Source organism: Argopecten irradians, chromosome 11 (genome assembly GCF_041381155.1).
Source record: "Argopecten irradians isolate NY chromosome 11, Ai_NY, whole genome shotgun sequence".
Lineage (NCBI taxonomy): Eukaryota > Metazoa > Mollusca > Bivalvia > Pectinida > Pectinidae > Argopecten > Argopecten irradians.
Genome location: NC_091144.1, coordinates 26131519 through 26155598, shown reverse-complemented (window position 1 = coordinate 26155598; position 24080 = coordinate 26131519). Strand labels below are relative to the sequence as shown.

Here is a 24080-nt window from a genome sequence, read left to right as displayed (position 1 = left end):
GATTTGGAAATCTAGCTCAAATTGACTACCTACAAGTGAACCTATATCATAACAGGATTGTATAGATTGATAAAGTAGTCTAAGAATCATATTAGAAAGCCATTGCTTAAAGATGCTCCACCGCCGACAGAGCATAAATGATACACATCATTTGCACAATAATTAGTGTTTATTTGTATATATGTATGTCTAATTTACACAAAGAATAATATAAAATAATTTATTCCATATAGAACATAGTGCCACAGATTTTTTTCGAGATGCAATTTATTATTTTTTAATGCTTTTGTTTTAAAGTGAACAGTCGGGCAAGGATGGCTAGAGTCGGTAAAAATGGTGTAAATGTATCCAGTATAATTTCTTATGAAATGAAAAAAATAAAATCTCTCGTCAAAATCTGTCTGCGTACGAAGAAATTAATTCAAAGTATTGAAATTCTAAAACGTCCTCCCGGCTCACTATGTCCGTGGTTACATTTCCACGCAGCCTCGCTTTCAATGCTTTCAACTTTTCTTTACTTTAATGGTCAGAACTGGGAAACTAAGCAGAACTTGACCGTCGTATTAATATGTGAGAACTTTTGGAAGGCCAATGAACGCATTTAGACTGGTTTTCTTTGCCCGACTATTCTCTTTAAAGTAAAATAAAAAGCTCCAACTTTTCAATAATGGTAATGGTCCAAAGTTAGTAACTTTTTTTAACTGAAGATAAATACTTATTTGTCTGCTCATGTTTTTGATAGTGAAAAAAATAACAATTTGTCAGCGTTTTTCTTGATATTTTTTCTTTGTTGAATTACTTATGACCAAAAACATAATGCGAAATAAATAAAAATTATTATCCAGGTTCCGACGAGTTTCGAACTCGTGACCTTCTGCGTGTTAAGCAGACGTGATAACCACTACACCACGGAACCTGTTACATCCGTCAGTGAAAAAGATATTACTTAAAGTATTTTAAATCATCGTTTTAAATTATGGATATTTTCTATTGTTTGAGAGGAAAATGCAGTATTATATTTACACATTTGTTATATTTTGAGTTCTTATACCTACTTTTCTGTCGAATTATTTGATAAACACACAAATTAAAGATCATAATATTGACATCGACGTAGTCAACACGCTTCGAATTACCTCTTTCATTACAAGCGCACAGCTGATCAGATTAAGTTTGCTGCATAGTTGGATTGATGGATAAGCATGTGCTCCTGACAAACTTCAAAACTTCTTAGTAGTTGTTTGGTACGTTAATATTGATAATGCACAATTATTGACAATTGTTTGTCTATTTATTTATGGATTTATTTAAAGAAAGTCAAATGGCATTCCGCATTATTTTGCTTTGATGATGCTTTCGAAACACGATGTCCAGTTGCAGATGGCTCCTGCTCAAAACATCTGATTGATGGCGGGAAAGAAATCATGCACGTTATCTTCGGGTCTTGATTGAAGGATTTCTTAAGATTATCTCTGTTATTGTTTCACGAAAGCTTGCTATCCTATGTCAACGATTTTGTTTTCGTATCGTTATTGTATTTGTTCATTTTCACCTTTTATCTGATTTGTCGTGTCGCTGCCTTCGGCTACAGTCATGACATAACGTCCCGTTTCCGGTTTTAGCCAGTGGTAGGCCCAACAACTTTTCGTACAAAGTTGTAACCGTTTTTTTTGTACTATACAAGATTGCTACATACCGAATTAAATGTTATTAAAGCAACCGAGATCGTTGTTTTTCGAAAACTTAATAAAGCAGGAAAATTTATCCATGTGCATGGTAAGTATATCTGTATATATAAATAACCCCTCTCACGCCCTGATCGTCGGTGATAAAGGAAACAAGAATAATATGAGTGTGTGAACTTGCACGTCTATGGAAATTAAAATACAAACAGCACAAACAAAAAATATACTATAACAATTTGACGATTGTATATATACGAAGAATGGAAGATTTATTGATGATTCTGTATTTATAGTTTGATGTTAAAATCCATTTGGTTTGATTCATTCACATTATATTCACAGTAAAAAAATGCCATTTTGCCATTAAGCATCTCATCTCTATCCCTAGACAGTCACTAAATATATACTGGTTGGCGACATATTATAAAGATTTAAGCACTGTTTGTAGACTTTGCACAAGTTTATAATTATAGCCAAAAAGATTGCCTTTAATTTTTAATACAATAAAAAATCAAACTCAAAAACCTATTATTATGTTTGTTATAATCATATATGTCTTAACAAAATCCCGATTTATATATCGTCTGCTTCCTCTGATGACAGACAACAGCGTTCAAAAAACGAAAGTTGTAAGGGAGGTAATTCAATCTTAAAAAAAGAACGCTGATCGGGGTCACTCAAGCGCTTTTGACCAGACGACAAAATACAAGGTAGAAAACAATGCCGATTTGATTTGTTATTTTATTGTTTACAGAATTAATCACCACCAGAAATCATTCAAATATCTTTGATATTTATTCAGAATACTAATAATTTATACAGACAAGTGAGAAATATTTGTCATTTTGCCAGAAATAGATCGGTAAATGGCGACCTCTTCATTTCCCGTCAGCGTAATCTAACGATTTTACATGTCATAAACAATACACGTTTTCCCTCTTTTGCAACGCATTTTTTACATCAATTATTTTTTTTAAAATAGTTCAAATGTTATACTTTATGTTGATACCAAATTTTAATTTATTCCATCACACGTAACTATTTTTAATAATTTTTTGAAAAAAATCATGATAATATGTTCAGTAAAATGACACGGAAAACCTATTTGACCGACTTTTTTCAAAGGGCTGTGTTTATTGTAAAATATCATATAAATTCACTTAAAGCTAATTTATTTAAAGTGTTGTGGACCAAAGCTTATTTACAACTCTAAAAATCTAAATTTAAATACAACGTTTAGAAAAAAATCGAGAAAAATCGCTATTTTTTCACGATAATATGTCGCCAGCCAGTATATATTTATAAAGATTTAAGCACTGTTTGCAGACTTTACACAAGTTTATAATTATAGCCAAAAAGATTGCCTTTAATTTTTAATACAATAAAAAATTAAACTCAAAAACCTATTATTATGTTTGTTATAATCATATATGTCTTAACACAATGAAAGCAAACAAAAAAAACCCCCAAAAACACTTCAAATTGGCATCAGTGGCATGATAAAGTTGAGTCATTGAAAAAAATGAAAGAAGAGAAAACTTACAACCAAACAGATAATAAAAAAATAATAAGTTTTGAGTAGAAGTTAAATTCAACAGGTGCACAATTTCTAAGATGATGGTTGTCAATGTTATGATAAATTCTTTGTATTTAAAAAAAAAAGAGCCAACTTTCTGGTATTATGGAGTAAATATCGCTAGTTGAAAATGCATATAATTGATTAAAGACTGATGAATCCATGCATGTGAACGTTTCAATTATCTTTGCACGTAGCTATTATATTATATTAGGTTTGGTTTGATTTGTGTTTAAAATGTCAAGGGTCATTTAAGGATGTGCCCTGTTTAGGCTTGAAAACGGAAGTATCTACCAATCTTTGGTCCAGTAGCATACCCAGTTGGCAACTGTCCCACACAGGATTCAAACTCACAACCCAGAGGTGGAGGCTTAAGTCTTGTGGTAAATTGTAGTATGCCAAGACATGTTAATTATAACTGATCTGCAACCACAGTCAATTCATTATTTTACCGGTATAATTATCGGACCTCTTGTTATATTTGCCAGAATACAAAATGGATGTTGATCATTTAGGAATGGTTATAGTGAAATTGCATTGAAATATTTATGATAGAAATAATGATAGTTCAAATTGGGAAATTAATATACAAGTATATGATTGTATATGCTTAGATTCCTTACACAAGGTTTGTTTGGCTTAGAAAGCTTCATGATACATCTCTATATTTTACTGAAGTCAAAATGTTTTATAGCTGTAGTAGGATTTGAAATCTTACATGTATTATTACAATTTTTATGTTGTGTAAGTTTTCAGTTTATGTACCTGTTCCAGATGACTTGAAGAAGTTCAAATGGCTGAATGTGGAAAGTTCAAGTAAGATTGATTTTTCACAATGTTATGTACAGATTAATACATTAAACTGATTTATGTGCCTTAATTGGGTGAAAAAATTGGCATCCTAATTTTTCTTAAGTTGTCTATTAAAAACTGAAAACCGTTATAGTTCATGTTTTTATGCTTTATGTATGTTTAGACAAAAACATCTGCAGAAGTAATTTTATGATTACTAATAACAACAAAAATATGTGAAATGAAATTGTAGGCCATACCTTGACTTATTATTTTGTGTGTTTGACTTACCGTATTTTCCGGAGTATAAGCCGCTACTTTTTTACCTGAAAATTGGCAGTGCGGCTTATACATCAGTGCGGCTTATCCGTGGACGAAAACCAAAATCTGACCATGTTTTTGCATGAGTACGTCGTGATTCACGTGTGGAAATCGTTAGTTTTACTCGCCAGTTTTGTTAAGTTATACATCGACCAAATCACTGTAAAAAGTGTTTAAAAGATAAAATATGCAATGAAAATATATTAAAGATGAAAATAATTACGTATCAGATTCATGTTGATTCGTAAAATTGTTTAATTCACGGCAAATCGGCCGACTGAAGCGTGGTTGTTTCCAGTCACAACACAATGGCGGTTTAGTAAAGTTATACATCGAAAAAATCACTGTAAAAATGTTTAAACTATATAATATGTGATAAAAATATAATAAAGATATAAATAATAACGTACCAGATACATGATCAATTGTTTAATTCACGGAAAATCGGCCGACTGAAGCGTGGTTGTTTACAGTCACAACAAAATGGCGGACTGATTTCGCTATCGATTTGCTGCAGGATTGTTACCAAGAAAATAATAATTAAAACGTCAAAAATCATCAAATATCAATCAATAAGTTAAATATATTGTTTAAATAATATGTGTGTGCAAGAAATGTCCGTGGACAGCAAGAAAACGATCTTCTGAATGACTGCTATTGCTAACTTGCACACATGTTACACTCGGTCAACATGTGTATTTCTCGGAATCCTGTCGCTGTGATTTCAATGAAATAATCAGCAATCAAGTTTATTTTTTTACATGTTATATAGAACATTATAGCAATGTTATGAGCATCAAATAGTCTATAAAATACCATATTATCGATCTCTGTAGCGGCAAACACCACGAGGTCATAATCTGGAAGTTTACAAAAATAAGGCTTCGGTGAATTGCATCATGAGATACCTAGTTTACAAACAGTGGAAGAACACTCTAAACGAAGTCGATTGATACAGTAACTCTTTTCACAAAGATATATTTAATTCATAAAATATATCAAAAAAGATATATAATCCATTCCTATGCATAACGTTACCGAAGAAATTATTTTGTCTGTGTGTTCGTTTTACTGCACTGTAGACGGAAATATGATTTTTGGCAGTGCAAGTTTCTGCTTTATATTTGTTTCAGAGATGAAGATAAACCAGAGGAGGGGCCTAAAGTTGCAAAGTATGATTAATGACTTCTCAATATATTAATCAAATAAATCAATTCATCAGTTGCTTCATTTGTACCAAAGTTATTGTATGTGCTAATAAGCATTTTTATATCTCCATAGTGCTGTCTGTTAATAGTCCAGTTCAAGTCATGATAATTTTGTTTAGTTGAATATCAAAAGCAAATCAATGGGAGAAAGTAATGTGCAACATTTTGTAATGAAAATGCTGAAATGAACATTCATGTAGTGGATTTGAACTCGGTCGATCATTAGTGACCAGGTAGCTTAATTGGTAGTGTTTCTGGCTACTGGTCGGAGAACCTGGTTCAGATCTTGCTCTGGTCGCTAAATGTTCTCTACTGCTGTTACATGCACATGCTATTATTTTGTTCATTATTACTCCATATTAATTATTATGAACGTATATCACACACAGCTGTAAAGAATGTGTATTTAAATAATAGTATGTAGGAAGTGCTATATTTTGTGTCTTACAGAAGTTTTGATGAATGGGATCCTAGACAAGACGATTTTGAATGCCAGAAGTTTAATACATATGATCGGGGGCCAGGACAATTTTTACCTAGCAAAGTTGATAGAAGGTAAATACATTTGATTATTTATTAATTTTGATAGAACTACATTGACCTACATGGCTGAGAAGGATAAAACATCTATTTTATGACTTTAACAATCACTGATTTGGTAAATATTACTATTGGCCATGATATGTGGTGTAATTTAATATGTAATGAATCTAAGAATTTCTCATTTAACAAAACATTCCCTCTTGCAAAATGTGTTTGGGAAACCTGAGCTACTTATAAATTCTAACTTTATTTTAACTCAAACTTGTGTACCTTAAAAGACTGCATTTAATGCAAATTCTTATTGGGTCAAATACTCAGATGTTATGCTCAACTCTCTGCTTCATTGATTACAGTAAGACCGATGGGATTCAGCTGTACATCAGTGGCATTCCTAATGATCTAACAGAGGTAATTATCTTTTAGTAACTCCATTTCAAATTAATTGCCTTCTATTTTTTAAACCTCAACAAGTCTCTGATCAAATTATTTTAACTACCTTGTCTTCTCTTTTCCTAACTCCGTTTCAAATTAATTACCTTGTCTTTTCCAAACCTGAATTATATCAAACAAGTCAGATAACCTGATGTAAAGGCTGAGGCCTGTTTATCATGATTGCAAATGTATGAAATGAATTCTACCCACTGACTCCTAATTCTTATCGATAGATTTCAATTATCTTTATATACTGGTCTCCATGATGTTATTATTTTTAAATGACTTTGTCTTTAAAGTACCATCAAATCAGGATATTAAGTTGAACTAGTTAAAGGTTGTTCAAAGGAAAGTGACTCCTGATATACTGGTTATGTTGTAAACTAAATTATTTTACTCTGCAATTTAACTTACACTTTCATGTCCCAACAACCTATTTACAGCATCTTAATTTGTAATTTGAACTATTTCTGTGCCAAATAGTTTTCACTCTTTTTTTTTCATATGCGAAATAGATGGAATTTTATAGCTCACAATAATAAGTTTGTAATCTCTATTAAATGGCATAAAAATTGACTTGCAACATCTCTATATTTCATTACAGGATGGACTCTACAATTTGTTTTCTCAAGCAGGCAGTTGCCTTCGTTCCAAAAAATGTGTTTCTAAGAATCCTGATGCTGGGGACACATATGGGTGAGTTTTCAAAGCCTTCAAGTTTAAAAATTGGATCATAATATTACATACAACAGTCACAGTAATTACTTTGTTCTAAGAATAGTTTGTTGTACACACATTACAAACATCTTGTAGGAACAATGATATTGAATGAAAATTGCAAAAAAAAACCAACTATATGTGATAATCATCAATTGTATAAATTCTATCTTAACATGAATACAGTGTTGGAAAATAAATAATTTCTTTGCTTTTTGTTACAGATTTGTAACTATGGGATCCGTAGCTGATGCAGACAATGCCCTCGCCAGATTTAACAACTTCAATATCGGCCGCTTCCGTATGCGGGTTAGAATAGCCATGTCTGAGGAAGAAATGAGGAAACGGAAAGAAAAGAAACTGGTAAAGAATGAAGACAGTTTAATACAGAAGTATAGATAGCAGATGTGTGAAGGACAAGCCTTCAGAACTTAAATTTAAGTAGTAATCTTAGATATTATCTGCAATAACCTTCCTACTCTTGAGTGTAGATTTGAGACCCATGTAGGGCAGTAGTTAGATGTTCAATTGTTGTTGTATACATGATGGGCCATAGAACCCTCACAAAAAAGGTGTTTTTGTACTTCAATTTTCTTTCAGTATCAAAATTAAAGGTATCATACACTTAAAAGACCAAAATTGTTAAAAATATTTGTTAGTTTTGTCCAAAGTGTTAGTTTGTAAAAGGCTTATATCCTGAAATGGTAAAGTTTAAATGAATGAAAAACACATGTACAAGCATGGAAGTGGTTGCAAGAAGTAAAATGATAAATAACTTGTGATTTTGATATAGTTTTGGAACTGTGTGACGTCATAAATAAGCTCAGGGAAAATTGGATGAATCATACTCCCAATTCATTTTACTGTCCCGAAACTGATGTGCAGTGTATTGACTGTATTCCTTGGTTCATAATCATGTACTTTTAATTTTGTAATACTCATGACTATGTAAACATCAGTTGGACAGTAATGTGAAGGGTACCATCACAGTATATTGCCTTATTTTTAGGATGTTGATAATTATAAATTTTCCATATTGCAAAAGGGAACACAACTACTTTTGTTAAATTATGAAACATTATTAAGTTTCTTGACTACTTATCATTTGTAGTAATGTTTAAGTTTATCCTTCATTCAATCTAATTCAAATTAGATTTGTAATTCTGCTCTACTACGATGCTCAACAATACGCTCCAATTCAAGATATAACAACTTCCAATTTGGGTCACCTGAGCATAACCTCTATGGGTAGCCAATCCGCATGTTTCCTATGAAATCTTAAGTGTGATGTGAATATCTCGGAAGTATGAATGGCTACTAGTATGTACTGATATGTTCCGATTCTAGGCTAGGGGTCATGCTGAGGTGACCCTGAACAGGGTGTTGTTGGAGTGTATCGCAGAGTATCGTAGTAGAGCGGAATTACAAGTCTAATTTTATATAGATTGTCCTATAAAGGTGCTTCCTGTGTGAAAATGGGTGCCCATTGTTTGAAGACCTATTTGTAATCTATTTGAAGTTGATATTAATTAATTATTTATAATCTATTTATCGGCAGAAGTTAAGACAATAGGTCTAGATCTAGTGGTATATGCTGGAGAAATAGTTGATTTTGATGTATCTGCCAATAAGGACCCTACTTGGATTACATTTGCAAAAAAAATATAAGTCTGGTGATATTCCGTCTTTGCATATTGCAGAGTTAGCGCCCTTGCGGGTAGGTATCGATTGTTACGTCAATATTTTGTGAGCGCAATTCACGTCGTTTTAATGTATGACGTTACGCACACACACACACACACACACGTCACAATCGATACCTACTTGCAAGTGCAGATAACTCTGTAATATGCAAATTCGGAATACAGTAGTAGAATTCTAATAAATCACAATAAGATACTAAAGATTTTCAGTAAAGAATATCCTAATACAAACCCATGCATGTGTTGTTGTTTATTTTGTGCTGTTGTTATCATTGTTCGAACCTGCACAGTCTTAAGTGTTTCTCGAGGTTGTAAGCTAAGTGAGGTGGTTTTATGGTCGATGCTGAACTGTTAACTGAATTCAGTGTTGCTCCTATACAATCAAAAATATTGACCCTAATTGAATTTATTCCAAAGTATATTATTAAAACAGGGTTCAATTTTACAAAACATCACAAAGTTGAAAAAAGTCTTTGGCAATGCATTGTGTATAAAATATATACCCATTGTGTATCAGAAATATTCAAGTCTTGAAGAAATCTCATTTAAATGAGAACAAAAAAAGATCTAGTAGTAAATCTATATCCTTACAAATCAGTTGAAGCATTTTAAATGAGTTGATAATCAAACCTTTCTAGATCTATTACAGCATATGATATGAACAATTTTCAAAAGTGATTTTTCTGTCGACAGGAGGAAGAAAATTTCATCAAGTCTCTTCCAAGCCAGCAAAGTAAAGTAAGAGCTGCAGGAGCAAGTTCCGATACAGATAGCTGTTCATCTGGAAGTCAATCTAAGGTGAGAATGGGACTCATTCATGTACCATGTGATACCCGATAAGGTTTGTGCGTGACCATTGTTTCTCCCATACTTGACAGGGCTATCCTATGGTTACTAGGAAAAAGATAACTTTGTCTTTTAACGGGGTAGGGAAAAAACATTTCACATGCGCTAGACAATGACCAGCATTCAAAATTAACGCCTGTCCAACTGCCAGTGACCGGCAACTTTATAAACGGGCAGACAATATTTACCATGTAGCTGGTCCTTTTATCAGCAACGTTTTGGTTCAGATAGAGTATATACATAACATAAATAGCAGTAGATTTGTGGAAAGATCAAACTGTACAAAACAAATTTTCTTAGTATTCTGGTTTTCAGTCAAAAGATATTCTGTCTTTTATCAGGGTAGGGAAAAGACAGCTCACATGTGCTAGACAGTGACGTCATCAATACTTGCCGCACCAGTTTTTACGCACAGCAACGATCATGACGACTGAAATTTCACCATTTCTTGTTAAAGTATGGGAGAAAAGAATCTTAAATGGGTCAGTCAAGTGGACAGGGATATCTCCACCCTCGTAAAAGATTTTGGCCATCAACCCTTGGAAAGCCTCAAGTTTATTAGCCAAAATCTTTTACTCAGGTTGAGATTAATAGAATCTTACATGGTCTGTCAAGTGGACAGGGATATCTCAACCCGAGTGAAAGGTTTTGACTGGGCTACCCGAGGCTTGCTGAGGGTTGGCGGCGAAAATCTTTCACAAAGGTCGAGATATCCCTGTCCATTTGATAGACCCATGTTTGATTCATTTTGCCACACTTTCACGAGACATTATGAAAATTCAGTTTTTAGAAATGTTTCCAAAGCGCCACCATCATAGGAACATCCCATTGAGTCAAAATTAATGATGTCGCCGACAATAGACACTGCATGTATTGATGACGTAACGTCATTGTCTACCATTTGTTAGCTGTCTTTTCCCTACCCGGTAAAAGAGACAGTTATCTTTTCCCTAGCAACCGCGAGATAACTCTTGTCAAGTATGGGAGAAATCCCTGTCCACTCTATTTCCCCTATTGGGCCCCGCCCCTCCTGCCCCCGGGGGATCAGAGCCAAAATTCATACAAGTTCTGTTCCCCTTCCCCCAAGGATGTTTGTGGCCAAATTTGGTTACATTCCATTCAGAACTCTAAGACTAGTAGCGATTTAAAGGATTTACCTCTATTTCCCCTATTGGGCCCTGCCCCTCCTGCCCCCGGGGGGTCAGAGCCAAAATTTATACAAGTTCTGTTCCCCTTCCCTCAAGGATGTTTGTGACCAAATTTGGTTACAATCCATGCAGAACTCTAGGACTAGTAGCGTTTTATAGGATTTACCTTTATTTTCCCTATTGGGCCCCGCCCCTCCTGCCCCCGGGGGGTCAGAGCCAAAATTTATACAAGTTCTATTCCCCTTCCCCAAAGGATGTTTGTGGCCAAATTTGGTTACAATCCATGCAGAACTCTATGACTAGTAGCGTTTTATAGGATTTACCTTTATTTTCCCTATTGGGCCCCGCCCCTCCTGCCCCCGGGGGGTCAGAGCCAAAATTTATACAAGTTCTGTTCCCCTTCCCCCAAGGATGTTTGTGGCCAAATTTGGTTACAATCCATGCAGAACTCTATGACCAGTAGCGATTAAAGGAAATGTTGAAGGACGGACGACGGACGCCGCGCCATGACATAAGCTCACCGGCCCTTCGGGCCAGGTGAGCTAAAAATCTGGGAAAACTACATAAATTGTTAATGTTTATGTATAGTAAAACATTTTGAAATCAGAATAATTTGCAGTTTGTTAGTAGAGTAATCTTGAGTGTTGAAGTTCAATGAAGTAGAAAGTTTATTGTGAAGGTTAATCGCCAGGACAGCCAAGTAGTTATTGAACCAGATTCTACTGTATAGTTTTAGAATCTTTGCACCACTAGAAATAAATGAATTTTGCAAACTGAAAAGTCTGTGTAATGCAGTTATAGTATGCAGAAACATTTTCTATCAATTTAAGACTTGCTAGCTTCCTTGTATCAATTTAAGACTTGCTAGCTTCCTTGTATCAATTTAAGACTTGCTAGCTTCCTTGTATCAATTTAAGACTTGCTAGCTTCCTCGTATCAATTTAAGACTTGCTAGCTTCCTTGTATCAATTTAAGACCTGCTAGCTTCCTTGTATCAATTTAAGACTTACTAGCTTCCTTGTATCAATTTAAGACTTGCTAGCTTCCTTGTATCAATTTAAGACTTGCTAGCTTCCTTGTATCAATTTAAGACTTACTAGCTTCCTTGTATCAATTTAAGACTTGCTAGCTTCCTTGTATCAATTTAAGACTTACTAACTTCCTTGTATCAATTTAAGACTTGCTAGCTTTCTTGTATCAATTTAAGACTTGCTAGCTTCCTCGTATCAATTTAAGACTTGCTAGCTTTCTTGTATCAATTAAAGACCTGCTAGCTTCCTTGTATCAATTTAAGACTTGCTAGCTTCCTTGTATGAATTTAAGACTTGCTAGCTTCCTTTTTTCAATTTAAGACTTGCTAGCTTCCTTGTATCAATTTAAGAATTGCTAGCTTCCTCGTATCATTTTAAGACTTGCTAGCTTCCTTGTATCAATTTAAGACTTGCTAGCTTTCTTGTATTAATTTAAGACTTGCTAGCTTCCTCGTATCAATTTAAGACTTGCTAGCTTCCTTGTATCAATTTTAGACCTGCTAGCTTCCTTGTATCAATTTAAGACTTACTAGCTTCCTTGTATCAATTTAAGACTTGCTAGCTTCCTTGTATCAATTTAAGACTTGATAGCTTCCTTGTATCATTTTAAGACTTGCTAGCTTTCTTGTATCAATTTAAGACTTGCTAGCTTCCTCGTATCAATTTAAGACTTGCTAGCTTCCTTGTATCAATTTAAGACTTACTAGCTTCCTTGTATCAATTTAAGACTTGCTAGCTTCCTTTTATCAATTTAAGACTTGCTAGCTTCCTTGTAATTAAGACTTGCTAGCTTTCTTGTATCAATTTAAGACTTGCTAGCTTCCTCATATCAATTTAAGACTTGCTAGCTTCCTTGTATCAATTTAAGACTTGATAGCTTCCTTGTATCAATTTAAGACTTGCTAGCTTCCTCGTATCAATTTAAGACTTGCTAGCTTCCTTGTATCAATTTAAGACTTGCTAGCTTCCTTGTATCAATTTAAGACTTGATAGCTTCCTTGTATCAATTTAAGACTTACTAACTTCCTTGTATCAATTTAAGACTTGCTAGCTTCCTTGTATCAATTTAAGACTTACTAGCTTCCTTGTATCAATTTAAGACTTGCTAGCTTCCTCGTATCAATTTAAGACTTGCTAGCTTCCTTGTATCAATTTAAGACTTACTAACTTCCTTGTATCAATTTAAGACTTGCTAGCTTCCTTGTATCAATTTAAGACTTGCTAGCTTCCTTGTATAAATTTAAGACTTGCTAGCTTCCTTGTATCAATTGAAGACTTGCTAGCTTCCTTGTATCAATTTAAGACTTGATAGCTTCCTTCTATCAATTTAAGACTTGCTAGCTTTGTTGTATCAATTTAAGACTTGCTAGCTTCCTCGTATGAATTTAAGACTTGCTAGCTTCCTTGTATCAATTTAAGACCTCCTAGCTTCCTTGTATCAATTTAAGACCTGCTAACTTCCTTGTATCAATTTAAGACCTGCTAACTTCCTTGTATCAATTTAAGACTTGCTAGCTTCCTTGTATCAATTTAAGACTTGCTAGCTTTCTTTTATCAATTTAAGACTTGCTAGCTTCCTTGTATCAATTTAAGACTTGCTAGCTTCCTTGTATCAATTTAAGACTTACTAACTTCCTTGTATCAATTTAAGACTTGCTAGCTTCCTTGTATCAATTTAAGACTTACTAGCTTCCTTGTATCAATTTAAGACTTGCTAGCTTCCTCGTATCAATTTAAGACTTGCTAGCTTCCTTGTATCAATTTAAGACTTACTAACTTCCTTGTATCAATTTAAGACTTGCTAGCTTCCTTGTATCAATTTAAGACTTACTAGCTTCCTTGTATCAATTTAAGACTTGCTAGCTTCCTCGTATCAATTTAAGACTTGCTAGCTTCCTTGTATCAATTTAAGACTTGCTAGCTTCCTTGTATCAATTTAAGACTTGATAGCTTCCTTGTATCAATTTAAGACTTGCTAGCTTTCTTGTATCAATTTAAGACTTGCTAGCTTCCTCGTATGAATTTAAGACCTGCTAACTTCCTTGTATCAATTTAAGACTTGCTAGCTTCCTTGTATCAATTTAAGACTTGCTAGCTTTCTTTTATCAATTTAAGACTTGCAAGCTTCCTTTTATCAATTTAAGACTTACTAGCTTCCTTGTATCAATTTTAGAATTGCTACCTTCCTCGTATCATTTTAAGACTTACTAGCTTCCTTGTATCAATTTAAGACTTGCTAGCTTCCTTGTATCAATTTAAGACTTGCTAGCTTCCTTGTATTTAAGACTTGCTAGCTTCCTCGTATCAATTTAAGACTTGCTAGCTTCCTTGTATAAATGTAAGACTTGCTTGCTTCCTCGTATCAATTTAAGACTTGCTAGCTTCCTTGTAACAATTTAAGACTTGCTAGCTTCCTTGTATCAATTTAAGACTTGCTAACTTCCTTTTTAGGTCATCTGACCGAAGGTCAGGATGACCTATTGTCATCGTGTTTCGTCCGTCGTCGTGCGCCGTGCGCCGTGCGCCGTCCGCCGTCCGCCGTGCGCCGTGCGTCGTGCGTAAGACTATTTATACAAAAGCCTACTCCTCCTTCATCCTTTGATGGATTTCATCCATATTTGGTTTGAAGCATCATTAGGGAAGGACAATCATATTTTATATAAATGAGCCTGGTCCGACCCCTAGGGGCTGAGGGGTGGGGCACCAAAAGGGCAAATTTTCTTAATTTTAGCTTTAAAATCCTACTCCTCCTTCATCCTTGGATGGATTTCATCCATATTTGGTGTGAAACTTCATTAGGGAAGGACAATCATATTTTATATAAATGAGCCTGGTCCGACCCCTAGGGTCAGAGGGGCGGGGCCACAAAAGGGCAAATTTTCTTAATTTTAGCTTTAAAATCCTACTCCTCCTTCATCCTTGGATGGATTTCATCCATATTTGGTTTGAAACATCATTGGGGTAGGGCAATCATATTTTATATAAATGAGTCTGGTCCGACCCCTAGGGGCTGAGGGGTGGGGCCCCAAAGGGCAAATTTTCTTATTTTAGCTTTAAAATCCTACTCCTCCTTCATCCTTGGATGGATTTCATCCATATTTAGTGTGAAACATCATTAGGTAAGGACATTCATATTTTATATATTTGAGATAGGTGTGACCCCTAGGGGCTGAGGGGTGGGGCCCCAAAAGGGCGAATTTTCTTATTTAAAGCTTTAAAATCCTACTCCTCCTTCATCCTTGGATGGATTTCATCCATATTTGGTGTGAAACATTATTGATGAAGGACATTCATATTTTATATATTTGAGATAGGTGTGACCCCTAGGGGCTGAGGGGTGGGGCCCCAAAAGGGCGAATTTTCTTATTTAAAGCTTTAAAAACCTACTCCTCCTTCATCCTTGGATGGATTTCATCCATATTTGGTGTGAAACATTATTTGGGACGGACAATCATATTTTATATAAATGAGCGTGGTCCAACCCCTAGGGGCTGAGGGGTGGGGCCCCCAAAGGGCAAATTTTCTTAATTTTAGCTTTAAAATCCTACTCCTCCTTCATCCTTGGATGGATTTCATCCATATTTGATGTGAAACATCATTGGGGACGGACAATCATATTTGATATAAATGAGCCTGGTCCGACCCCTAGGGGCTGAGGGGTGGGGCCCCAAATGGGGAAATTTTCTTAATTTTAGCTTTAAAATCCTACTCCTCCTCCATCCTTGGATGAATTTTATCCATATTTGGTGTGAAGCATCATTGGGGAAACACAATTATATTTTATATAAATGAGTCTGGTCTGATCCCTAGGAACTGAGGGGTGGGGCCCCAAAAGGGCAAATTTTCTTAATTTTAGCTGGCTCACTTCCTGTTTTAAGGTTTCAGTCTCCGATCTCAATGAAAATTGGTCTATAGGGGTTTTAATTGATGCCGAACAACATGCAAACATTTTCGTAAAGATTTTGGTATTCCAAGATGGCCGCTGGCCCACTTCCTGTTTTAAGGTTTCAGTCTCCGATCTCAATGAAAATTGGTCTATAGGGGTTTTAAATGATGCCGAACAACATGCAAACATTTTCGTGAAGATTTTGGTATTCCAAGATGGTCGCTGTCCCACTTCCTGTTTTAAGGTTTCAGTCTCCGATCTCAATGAAAATTGGTCTATAGTGGTTTTAATTGATGCCGAACAACATGCAAACATTTTCTTAAAGATTTTGGTATTCCAAGATGGCCGCTGGCCCACTTCCTGTTTTAAGGTTTCAGTCTCCGATCTTAATGCAAATTGGTCTATAGTGGTTTTAATTGATTCAGAAGGGGGAACTTTAGGTAAGGACAATCATATTTTATAAAGGACCGAGGTAAGACCCATGGTGATAGTATGACCGAGGTCCAAAATGGGAGCTTTACTGAAATTTGGCTTTAAAATCTGACTCCTCCTTATATTAATCCTTGAATGGGTTTCGACCATATTTGGATGAAGGGCTACCAAGTTTGTTCAACAAATGACATTTACCTTTTTCAGAAACTTAGATTCAACTAAGGAGTTCCTTGTATTGTTTATATTAATCGTTAACCAATACTTTATACTGTGACTTTGTTGTTTTGTGCCATGAGTCAGATGACCGTTAAGGCCCATGGGCCTCTTGTTTCAATTTAAGACTTGCTAGCTTCCTCGTATCATTTTAAGACTTGCTAGCTTCCTTGTATCAATTTAAGACTTGCTAGCTTTCTTGTATTAATTTAAGACTTGCTAGCTTCCTCGTATCAATTTAAGACTTGCTAGCTTCCTTGTATCAATTTAAGACCTGCTAGTTTCCTTGTATCAATTTAAGACTTACTAGCTTCCTTGTATCAATTTAAGACTTGTTAGCTTCCTTGTATCAATTTAAGAATTGCTAGCTTCCTCGTATCATTTTAAGACTTACTAGCTTCCTTGTATCAATTTAAGACTTGCTAGCTTCCTTGTATCAATTTAAGACTTGCTAGCTTCCTTGTATTTAAGACTTGCTAGCTTTCTTGTATCAATTTAAGACTTGCTAGCTTCCTCGTATCAATTTAAGACTTGCTAGCTTCCTTCTATCAATTTAAGACCTGCTAGCTTCCTTGTATCAATTTAAGACCTACTAGCTTCCTTAAATCAATTTAAGACTTGCTAGCTTCCTCGTATCAATTTAAGACTTGCTAGCTTCCTTCTATCAATTTAAGACCTGCTAGCTTCCTTGTATCAATTTAAGACTTACTAGCTTCCTTGTATCAATTTAAGACCTGCTAACTTCCTTGTATCAATTTAAGACTTGCTAGCTTCCTTGTATCAATTTAAGACTTGCTAGCTTCCTTGTATTTAAGACTTTCTAGCTTCCTCGTATCAATTTAAGACTTGCTAGCTTCCTTGTATCAATTTAAGACTTGCTAACTTGATACTTCCTTCTTTAAACTTATTACCCGATAATTGTCAGTGATCTTTATATTGATTACAGATGAATGGAAGAAGTAAGGGGAGGACAAACGGCAAACCAGAACTTAGTAACGGCCATTCTATAGATCAAGCCAGGTAGGTAACTAGAAAAACAAGAAAAAAAACCTTAATACATTTATATATGTTCAGGTACTTCTGAGACCAATACTGGGTTTCAATTCAATGTTGAAATATTTTCAAATATTGCTCAAATTCCTTCTTTCCACATTTGTATAAAATGAGTTCTCTTGCGTAATGGATATATGGTGTGTAGCATTGCTGACATATTTTTTGTTGGACAATGATGGTTGTAATAGGAGATAATACATTTACAATTATATCTCCTCATTGACTAGTTATTCAGCAACAAAAATAATGAAATTTGGTAATGTATCACAGTTTTACCATAACATTTAAAATAATTTAACTTTTCTTTCAAGGTTCATACATGAGTTCAGTACATACATGCACACTTCTTGTATTATATAAAATGACCTTACCATAGAGAATGACCTTCAGATATCTTTTTGCCATGGGGAGTTATCAGAGACATATTATGTTCCTTTATGGAAGTTACATTTTGACCTTTGACCTACAGCAAACAGGCCAATCTTATTCTTAGATGAAAGTTTGTAAGGAATTATAATTTATGAATTTGTCTTGTCACTATGTTAGATCGCTTATATTAATGTTGAAAGTTTGTTTACACAGTGCACAACATTACCCTCACGGAGTTGCCGGAGGCTATCCTTACGAGAACGGCAACAACAACGCCTTTGGACCTGCAGGAGGATTAGGGTTAGGATTACTCGGTCAGGCCCCTAATGTACCCCATCACTCTGAAGGGTACTATCCATCAGGTATAGTTGGTAGGCCTTATTACCATGGCAACGTCGGTGGGATGTCGCACACAAGGGGCACGGCTGTACATAGCTGGAGACAAGGTAACACTGACTCGTCGTGTCATTGGTTGTGCCTTGGTTGTCTGCCTTCCATTCATCCCTATATTTTTTCACTGATTTTCTTCACTGCATGAATATTTTTACCACTGCCGGCTGTGTATCCCTGTAGAGCACGTAATCAATGCCTCATTACTCATTTTCAGTTTTAGTAATCGATTAGTTTGAGTTGACAAAATTTCATAGAACATTTTGTGAAGATACGACAAACTTAGTAAAAAGGAATATTTCCTTTATGAAATAGCATAGTAACGAGCAAAAGATACAAAGTAATTTTACAAAGTAATTTTTATTAGGGAATTACACCATAAATCAAGGCATAAAATGTTGGAAGATTATATGAAGCTTTTATGAGTATTACAAAAGATGACTATGACAAAAGATTCAAATGTAGTAAAATTAGATTGGTGAAGAGAGAAAAAACACCTGAAAAAAACATTACTGTGGTGAATAGGCCATCCTTTAAATGTTTGTTTCCACTTCCCTAAAATAATTTGGATTGGTAGGTAAGCAAACAAGTTTTTTAAAAGAAAAAAAGAAAAAAACTATGTAAATGTAAATAAGCAAATTGGAAAAAAAGTATTGTAACAAAGTAAATGACCTGAAACACTTGGAATAAAGAGCTGCTACATGTGGCATATACCTTTCGGTTTGCAGTAAGTGAATATACAGAACTAAATGGGGGGGGGGGAACAACAAAAAACGTTTATGTGGGAAAAATGGGTGACAAGTTTTCGGGACCATGGAATAAGGAAGGGGAAACAAACAATATTCATTTTAGTAGTATAATTGCTTTTCCATATTATAACCCAGCTTTTAACTCTCTGACCCCTATGCATTTAGACTCCTAAATAAAGGATTAGAACAGGTGATTACAAAACTTCAGGAGTAAATGAGTGTGCTTAACAATTACAACAACACTTTTGCTTTTAGCTCTCATCTTCTTTGCTCTTAGCTTAATTCCTAAAACTGTTGGTGCAAGGTCCAAGAATAATATATGGCAATAGATTGCTGACATTTTTATGAAAGTTCTTTTGATGACATATGACTTTGTGAATCTAGATTTCGATATCATCACAGGTTTCAAACTATTATTTTCAACAAATTGCACATGTTTAAACTGAAATGGTGCCTTAGGCATTGTTTCTAATAAGTGTATGACAAGATGTATTTTAAAATTTTATCATCAGCAAAATTATCAACATCAAAACTGTTCCTTGTGGTGTCAGATTACTGGTAAAAGTAGAATAAAAAATTTTTGTCAAAATTAACAAAACACAAGAGTGTACAACTCAAGTTTACCAGAGTTATGCAAGTTTGAGTTCACAAAGTTTAAACATATGTGTATGTTACGGTAATTAAGGTTTTGCAACCCAGAGCATTGAATTATAACTTCTTTGATCCATTTCTATTGCTTTTAGAACCTACATAACAAACATAATCGAGATAACTAGTCAATCAGTTACCTATAGTCAGTATTAACATGATTCTAAAGAGTGTCTGCTTTCTTTTTCCATGTGCTTACTAAGAGAATGAACTGAAATCTGCAGACCCTGCAGTGTTACTGTGTCAAAAGTCTTCTACTCTGAATGAACGTTTCACCGTTATAGAGAATATAATGCCAGGTCAGGGATCTGCACAGGGAAGAGGGCGAGGCTACTTCGGAGGAGTCAGGAGGGGTCGTGGAGTGCATCACTTCCAAGATCATTACTATGAAGAATTTGAGTATCAAGGTGGATATGGGCGAGGCTATGGTCGTGGCTACGGACGTGGCGGGCATGGCTACCAACAGCCCAACTATTTTGGACCAGGACCAGGCAATTTTTCTAGGAATGTTCAGATGGGCTATGGGCGTGGAATCCCGCCACAAAACCAGAACTTCAGAGGTGCCAGACGGGGTGGGGGATTTCAACAACATTACCAAGGACCTTTCCAAGCTCCCGCAGATTGTCGCCCCCAGTACCACCATGGTAGTATGGAGTCTCTGAACTCGATGGGTAAATATTACAAAAAGATTTTATAAAGATAGGAAATTAAACCTTTACCCTTTACCACATGTAAGCGCCTTTGGACGCCTTTACCCCTTGCCCCATGTAAGCGACTTTGGACGCCACCGCACCATCTCAATGTTAGCGCCTCTGGACGCCCCTACACAATCTCAATGCAAGCGACTCTGGATGCCATTTTGACTATCAATGTTTTGCTAGCTTCGTATAACGTGATAAAAGCGCCACCTGTGTTCAGACTTTACAATCTAATTATAGACGTGACCAAATTTCTAACCAATCAAAAATCAGTGCAGTGTTACTATATAAAACTCTGAATAAATTAACCGAGAAAATCACACATGTGTTTCACTGCTTCACTCATGTTACCGGGGACGCCATCATGGCTTCTGTTGTTGATATTACGGCAGATATTTGTAATTATAAGTACAATGTCATGATATTTAAATATCACAGACCTAAAAGCATATAATCTGACAATGATTTAGACGATGTTTTATTCAATTTGACCGATCGAAAATCTGACGGTATTGAAGAACGGCGAGGTCCCGTACTATCGCCATTACCTGACGCCGTGTTGGAATGGACTGGCGAGTTTACAGCTAATTTTGTTAGAAACTTGTTGTCAAAACTTCAATAAACCTTTAATATACTTCATTTAAAGTTGATAGACTATTTTCGTGCATTTTTCAACGGCAAATAATGTATAAACATCCCACAACAAACACACTACTCGGAACGATAGAAAGTGAAAGTAGCGGTGAACGGGTTGTGAACCGGCACGGACAAAGCAGAATTAACACTGTTTTTCAGAGCAAATATATTGACTGAGCCATGATTCAGATATATATTAGTTTGTTTACGATATTTCAAGTAGTTTGTGCAATTTTTTTTCTAAAAATTATAAAAAATCGGCAATATTTTGAGTATTTCCGACAGAGAAAATCAACCATTTTCTGACCTGTAGATATTTTTAATAGTTTTTGACGTCCTCATAACGAATGATATTTGAAATTGATAGCATCACTGTGTAGTTTGATTCATTTTGAAGCAACTTTATTACCAAAACATTTCTCAAAAATAAACATGAAAGTAAATAAATCCAACTTTAAAAACGTATTATCAATCCAGACTGAAAACTTCAAAAAGTGCCATTGAGATGGTGCATACACTTGACAGATGTTGCAACAATGTTCATGTTGAACATTGTATACTTTCCTCATGGAAGCCTGGTGATGCAGTCTACTAGTTTGCATGTGGTAAAGGGTTAAGTGAATTGAACTCAAGTTATTCCGTATTTGCATATTTTAGAGTTATCTGCCCTTGAGGGTAGGTATTGATTGTGACGTCGTGTATTTACAAGCTTAATGTCATACTTTTCTGAGAAAATGACATGAGTTGCGCTCACAGAAGAATGACATCACAATGGATACCTATCAGAAAGGGAGGTAACTCTTAAATATGTGAAGAGAGAAAATTGTATAACATTAAGTATTTGTTGACCATGTGAAGAGATTTTCGTTGTTCTCGCATGCTTTCATGCTGGCCATCTGGAAAGTGATTTGTATAAGCTGTATAACTTGTTTCCCAATTAAATAAAGTTTGTATTTATATTTATATTATGAAGAGTTTTCATTGCTTAAGAAATTTAGACACTTCCCTAAAGAAAATTCAATTATCATTTATTCATTGTTTTCCATCTTTTTGATTTTAGCTGGTGTCAGTCGTCCTAAACAGATGAATAAAAAACATCCATGTGCACTTTGTGAACAACCAGGTATGAAAAAATAAATCCACACATGTTGATTCAATGTATTTACTGCATTCATTTATATCTTTCAAAGTACATTTTTCAAGGCCAAATGGTGAAAAAGCAGTCTCCCATATATTTTGCAACGATCACTTCATGACATGAAATGATTTCAAATTGGTAGTAGTAACATGCACAAAAACCTTACTCTGAGAAGTTCACTGTATATTTGGGAGGATTTATTGTATTTATTTGTTATAGTTTGTACCATAAAAAAAAGAATCTCAGATCGAGTTACGCTAAAATGGATCCTGGTTCAAATTTTGATGATTGTAAAGACCACCCAATGGAAAGAGAAAAACTGGCCTTAATAGCAGTTTTTATAAGCGGGTTGAATTAAGTTGAAAGTGATCTTGTTCACATATTCACTCCCGAAAATTAATGATGAACTATTCCAGCCATTTAATCAGAGGAGTTCAAATGTGTCTTCAGGGTGAAGGAGTTTAGCAGGTGGTCTCTATATAGAGGTGGTTACTAAGGTAAGTTGTGGTTTAATGTCTTATACTTGGTGTTTCAGGGAGCTATCAGTGCAGCAGATGCAAGACATCATACTGTTCACCGGAGTGTCAGAAAGCTCACTGGCATGATCACAAAGAAAGATGTAAAGAAATACAGAAATTCCACAAGTAAGTATTGGTACGCTGTGATGATAACAATGAGAAGTGTAAAGAAACGCAGTGGTAAATAAACGGGGACAATCACATAAAGAGTTACAGAAAGTACAGAAATTGCTCAATTATGTGTTGGTCAAATGACAAAGATTGATGTAAATTTTACGTTTACCTGTATTTGAATTTTCACTTTGTAGAAATTACTAATGAGTATTGAGTGAAATCTTATGCTACATATCTTTAGTTAAATACATGTATTGTATCATGAATGAAAGTTAATGTGCATATGATCCATAGAAATATGTTTTATATTGATTTATTGGTTTTTTTTATTTCAGACAAGTTGAACAAGAGGATGAAGAATTTGGAGAGATATCTATAGGAGATGATCTAATACAGGTTTGTACCTTGCTTGAAGCAGGGCTGGAGACATATACTAGTCCACTCGCCCAGATAAGTGGATTTGGCCATCGGACAAATGAATGTTGACCGTTCAAAAAAAATTCTGATGCTGATTATGACCCACACCTTAATTATATTATAAAAATGTATATCTCATTTATCGCACAATATGTAGGTGACAATCAACTGAATACGATTACATAATTTTGCAAATAGGGACCAAAATAATTGATTAAGATAGAAAAAATTTACTTGAAAATTCTGTCTTTCATAAGACAAACCATGGGCTATATCAGTAGGTGTCTTTATACAGAGGTGGTGCGGTGAAGTTTCACTGTAGTCGAGAAAACATTGTCTGGAAGTATTGATACAGTCTGTTTCGAAAATTATTTATATATTTACGTAGTATTAATCTTTATTAAACGGTTTGATGTTTTCCTCATTGTAGAAAATGGTTGCTGGCGGTGCCCTTGAAAAAATTGAGGTGACAGTCTCTGACAAAAAGTCAGCTAGTAAAGTGATCAAAGAAACACCGAAGAAAACTCCAACAAAATCAAACAAAAGTCCTAAATCTGACAAGACCCCGCCTAAATCCAACAAATTTCCAAGTGCCAAAGGAAAGTCTCCATCAGCAAACACATCACCATCACAACAAGAAGTGCCAGGTATGTACCCACCAACATAAACATAAATTTGCTCTATTTAGCTTAAAACTGTAGAGCATGCTTTCTTTTGTCACACATGTAAAAAGTGTCACAATTTTGACTTGGAAAAGAAAGAAAAACAATTTAATTAGCACCCAAAACTTAACATATACCAAATCTAACAGTATTGA

At 34.9% G+C, this 24080-nt stretch overlaps 1 protein-coding gene and 1 non-coding gene across 2 annotated transcripts in view; one reads left to right on the top strand and one right to left on the bottom strand.

Annotated features, from left to right (window-relative positions):
• Positions 1 to 843: 843 nt before the first annotated feature.
• On the bottom strand, positions 844 to 916 carry Trnav-aac (transfer RNA valine (anticodon AAC)). The gene has a single exon. It is a non-coding gene; the product is annotated as a tRNA-Val (tRNA).
• A 239-nt stretch (positions 917 to 1155) lies between these two features.
• The window catches only part of LOC138335130 (tudor domain-containing protein 6-like), a 39269-nt gene continuing 16344 nt past the window's right edge, over positions 1156 to 24080 (top strand). The window contains 15 exon segments of the mRNA XM_069284068.1: positions 1156 to 1244; positions 4036 to 4077; positions 5508 to 5546; positions 6033 to 6137; positions 6479 to 6533; positions 7162 to 7253; positions 7499 to 7637; positions 9671 to 9775; positions 17480 to 17553; positions 18169 to 18401; positions 20027 to 20413; positions 22137 to 22199; positions 22750 to 22858; positions 23182 to 23242; positions 23694 to 23910. Of these exon segments, the coding sequence (XP_069140169.1) occupies positions 4055 to 4077; positions 5508 to 5546; positions 6033 to 6137; positions 6479 to 6533; positions 7162 to 7253; positions 7499 to 7637; positions 9671 to 9775; positions 17480 to 17553; positions 18169 to 18401; positions 20027 to 20413; positions 22137 to 22199; positions 22750 to 22858; positions 23182 to 23242; positions 23694 to 23910 (1702 nt within the window). The 5' untranslated portion in view covers positions 1156 to 1244; positions 4036 to 4054.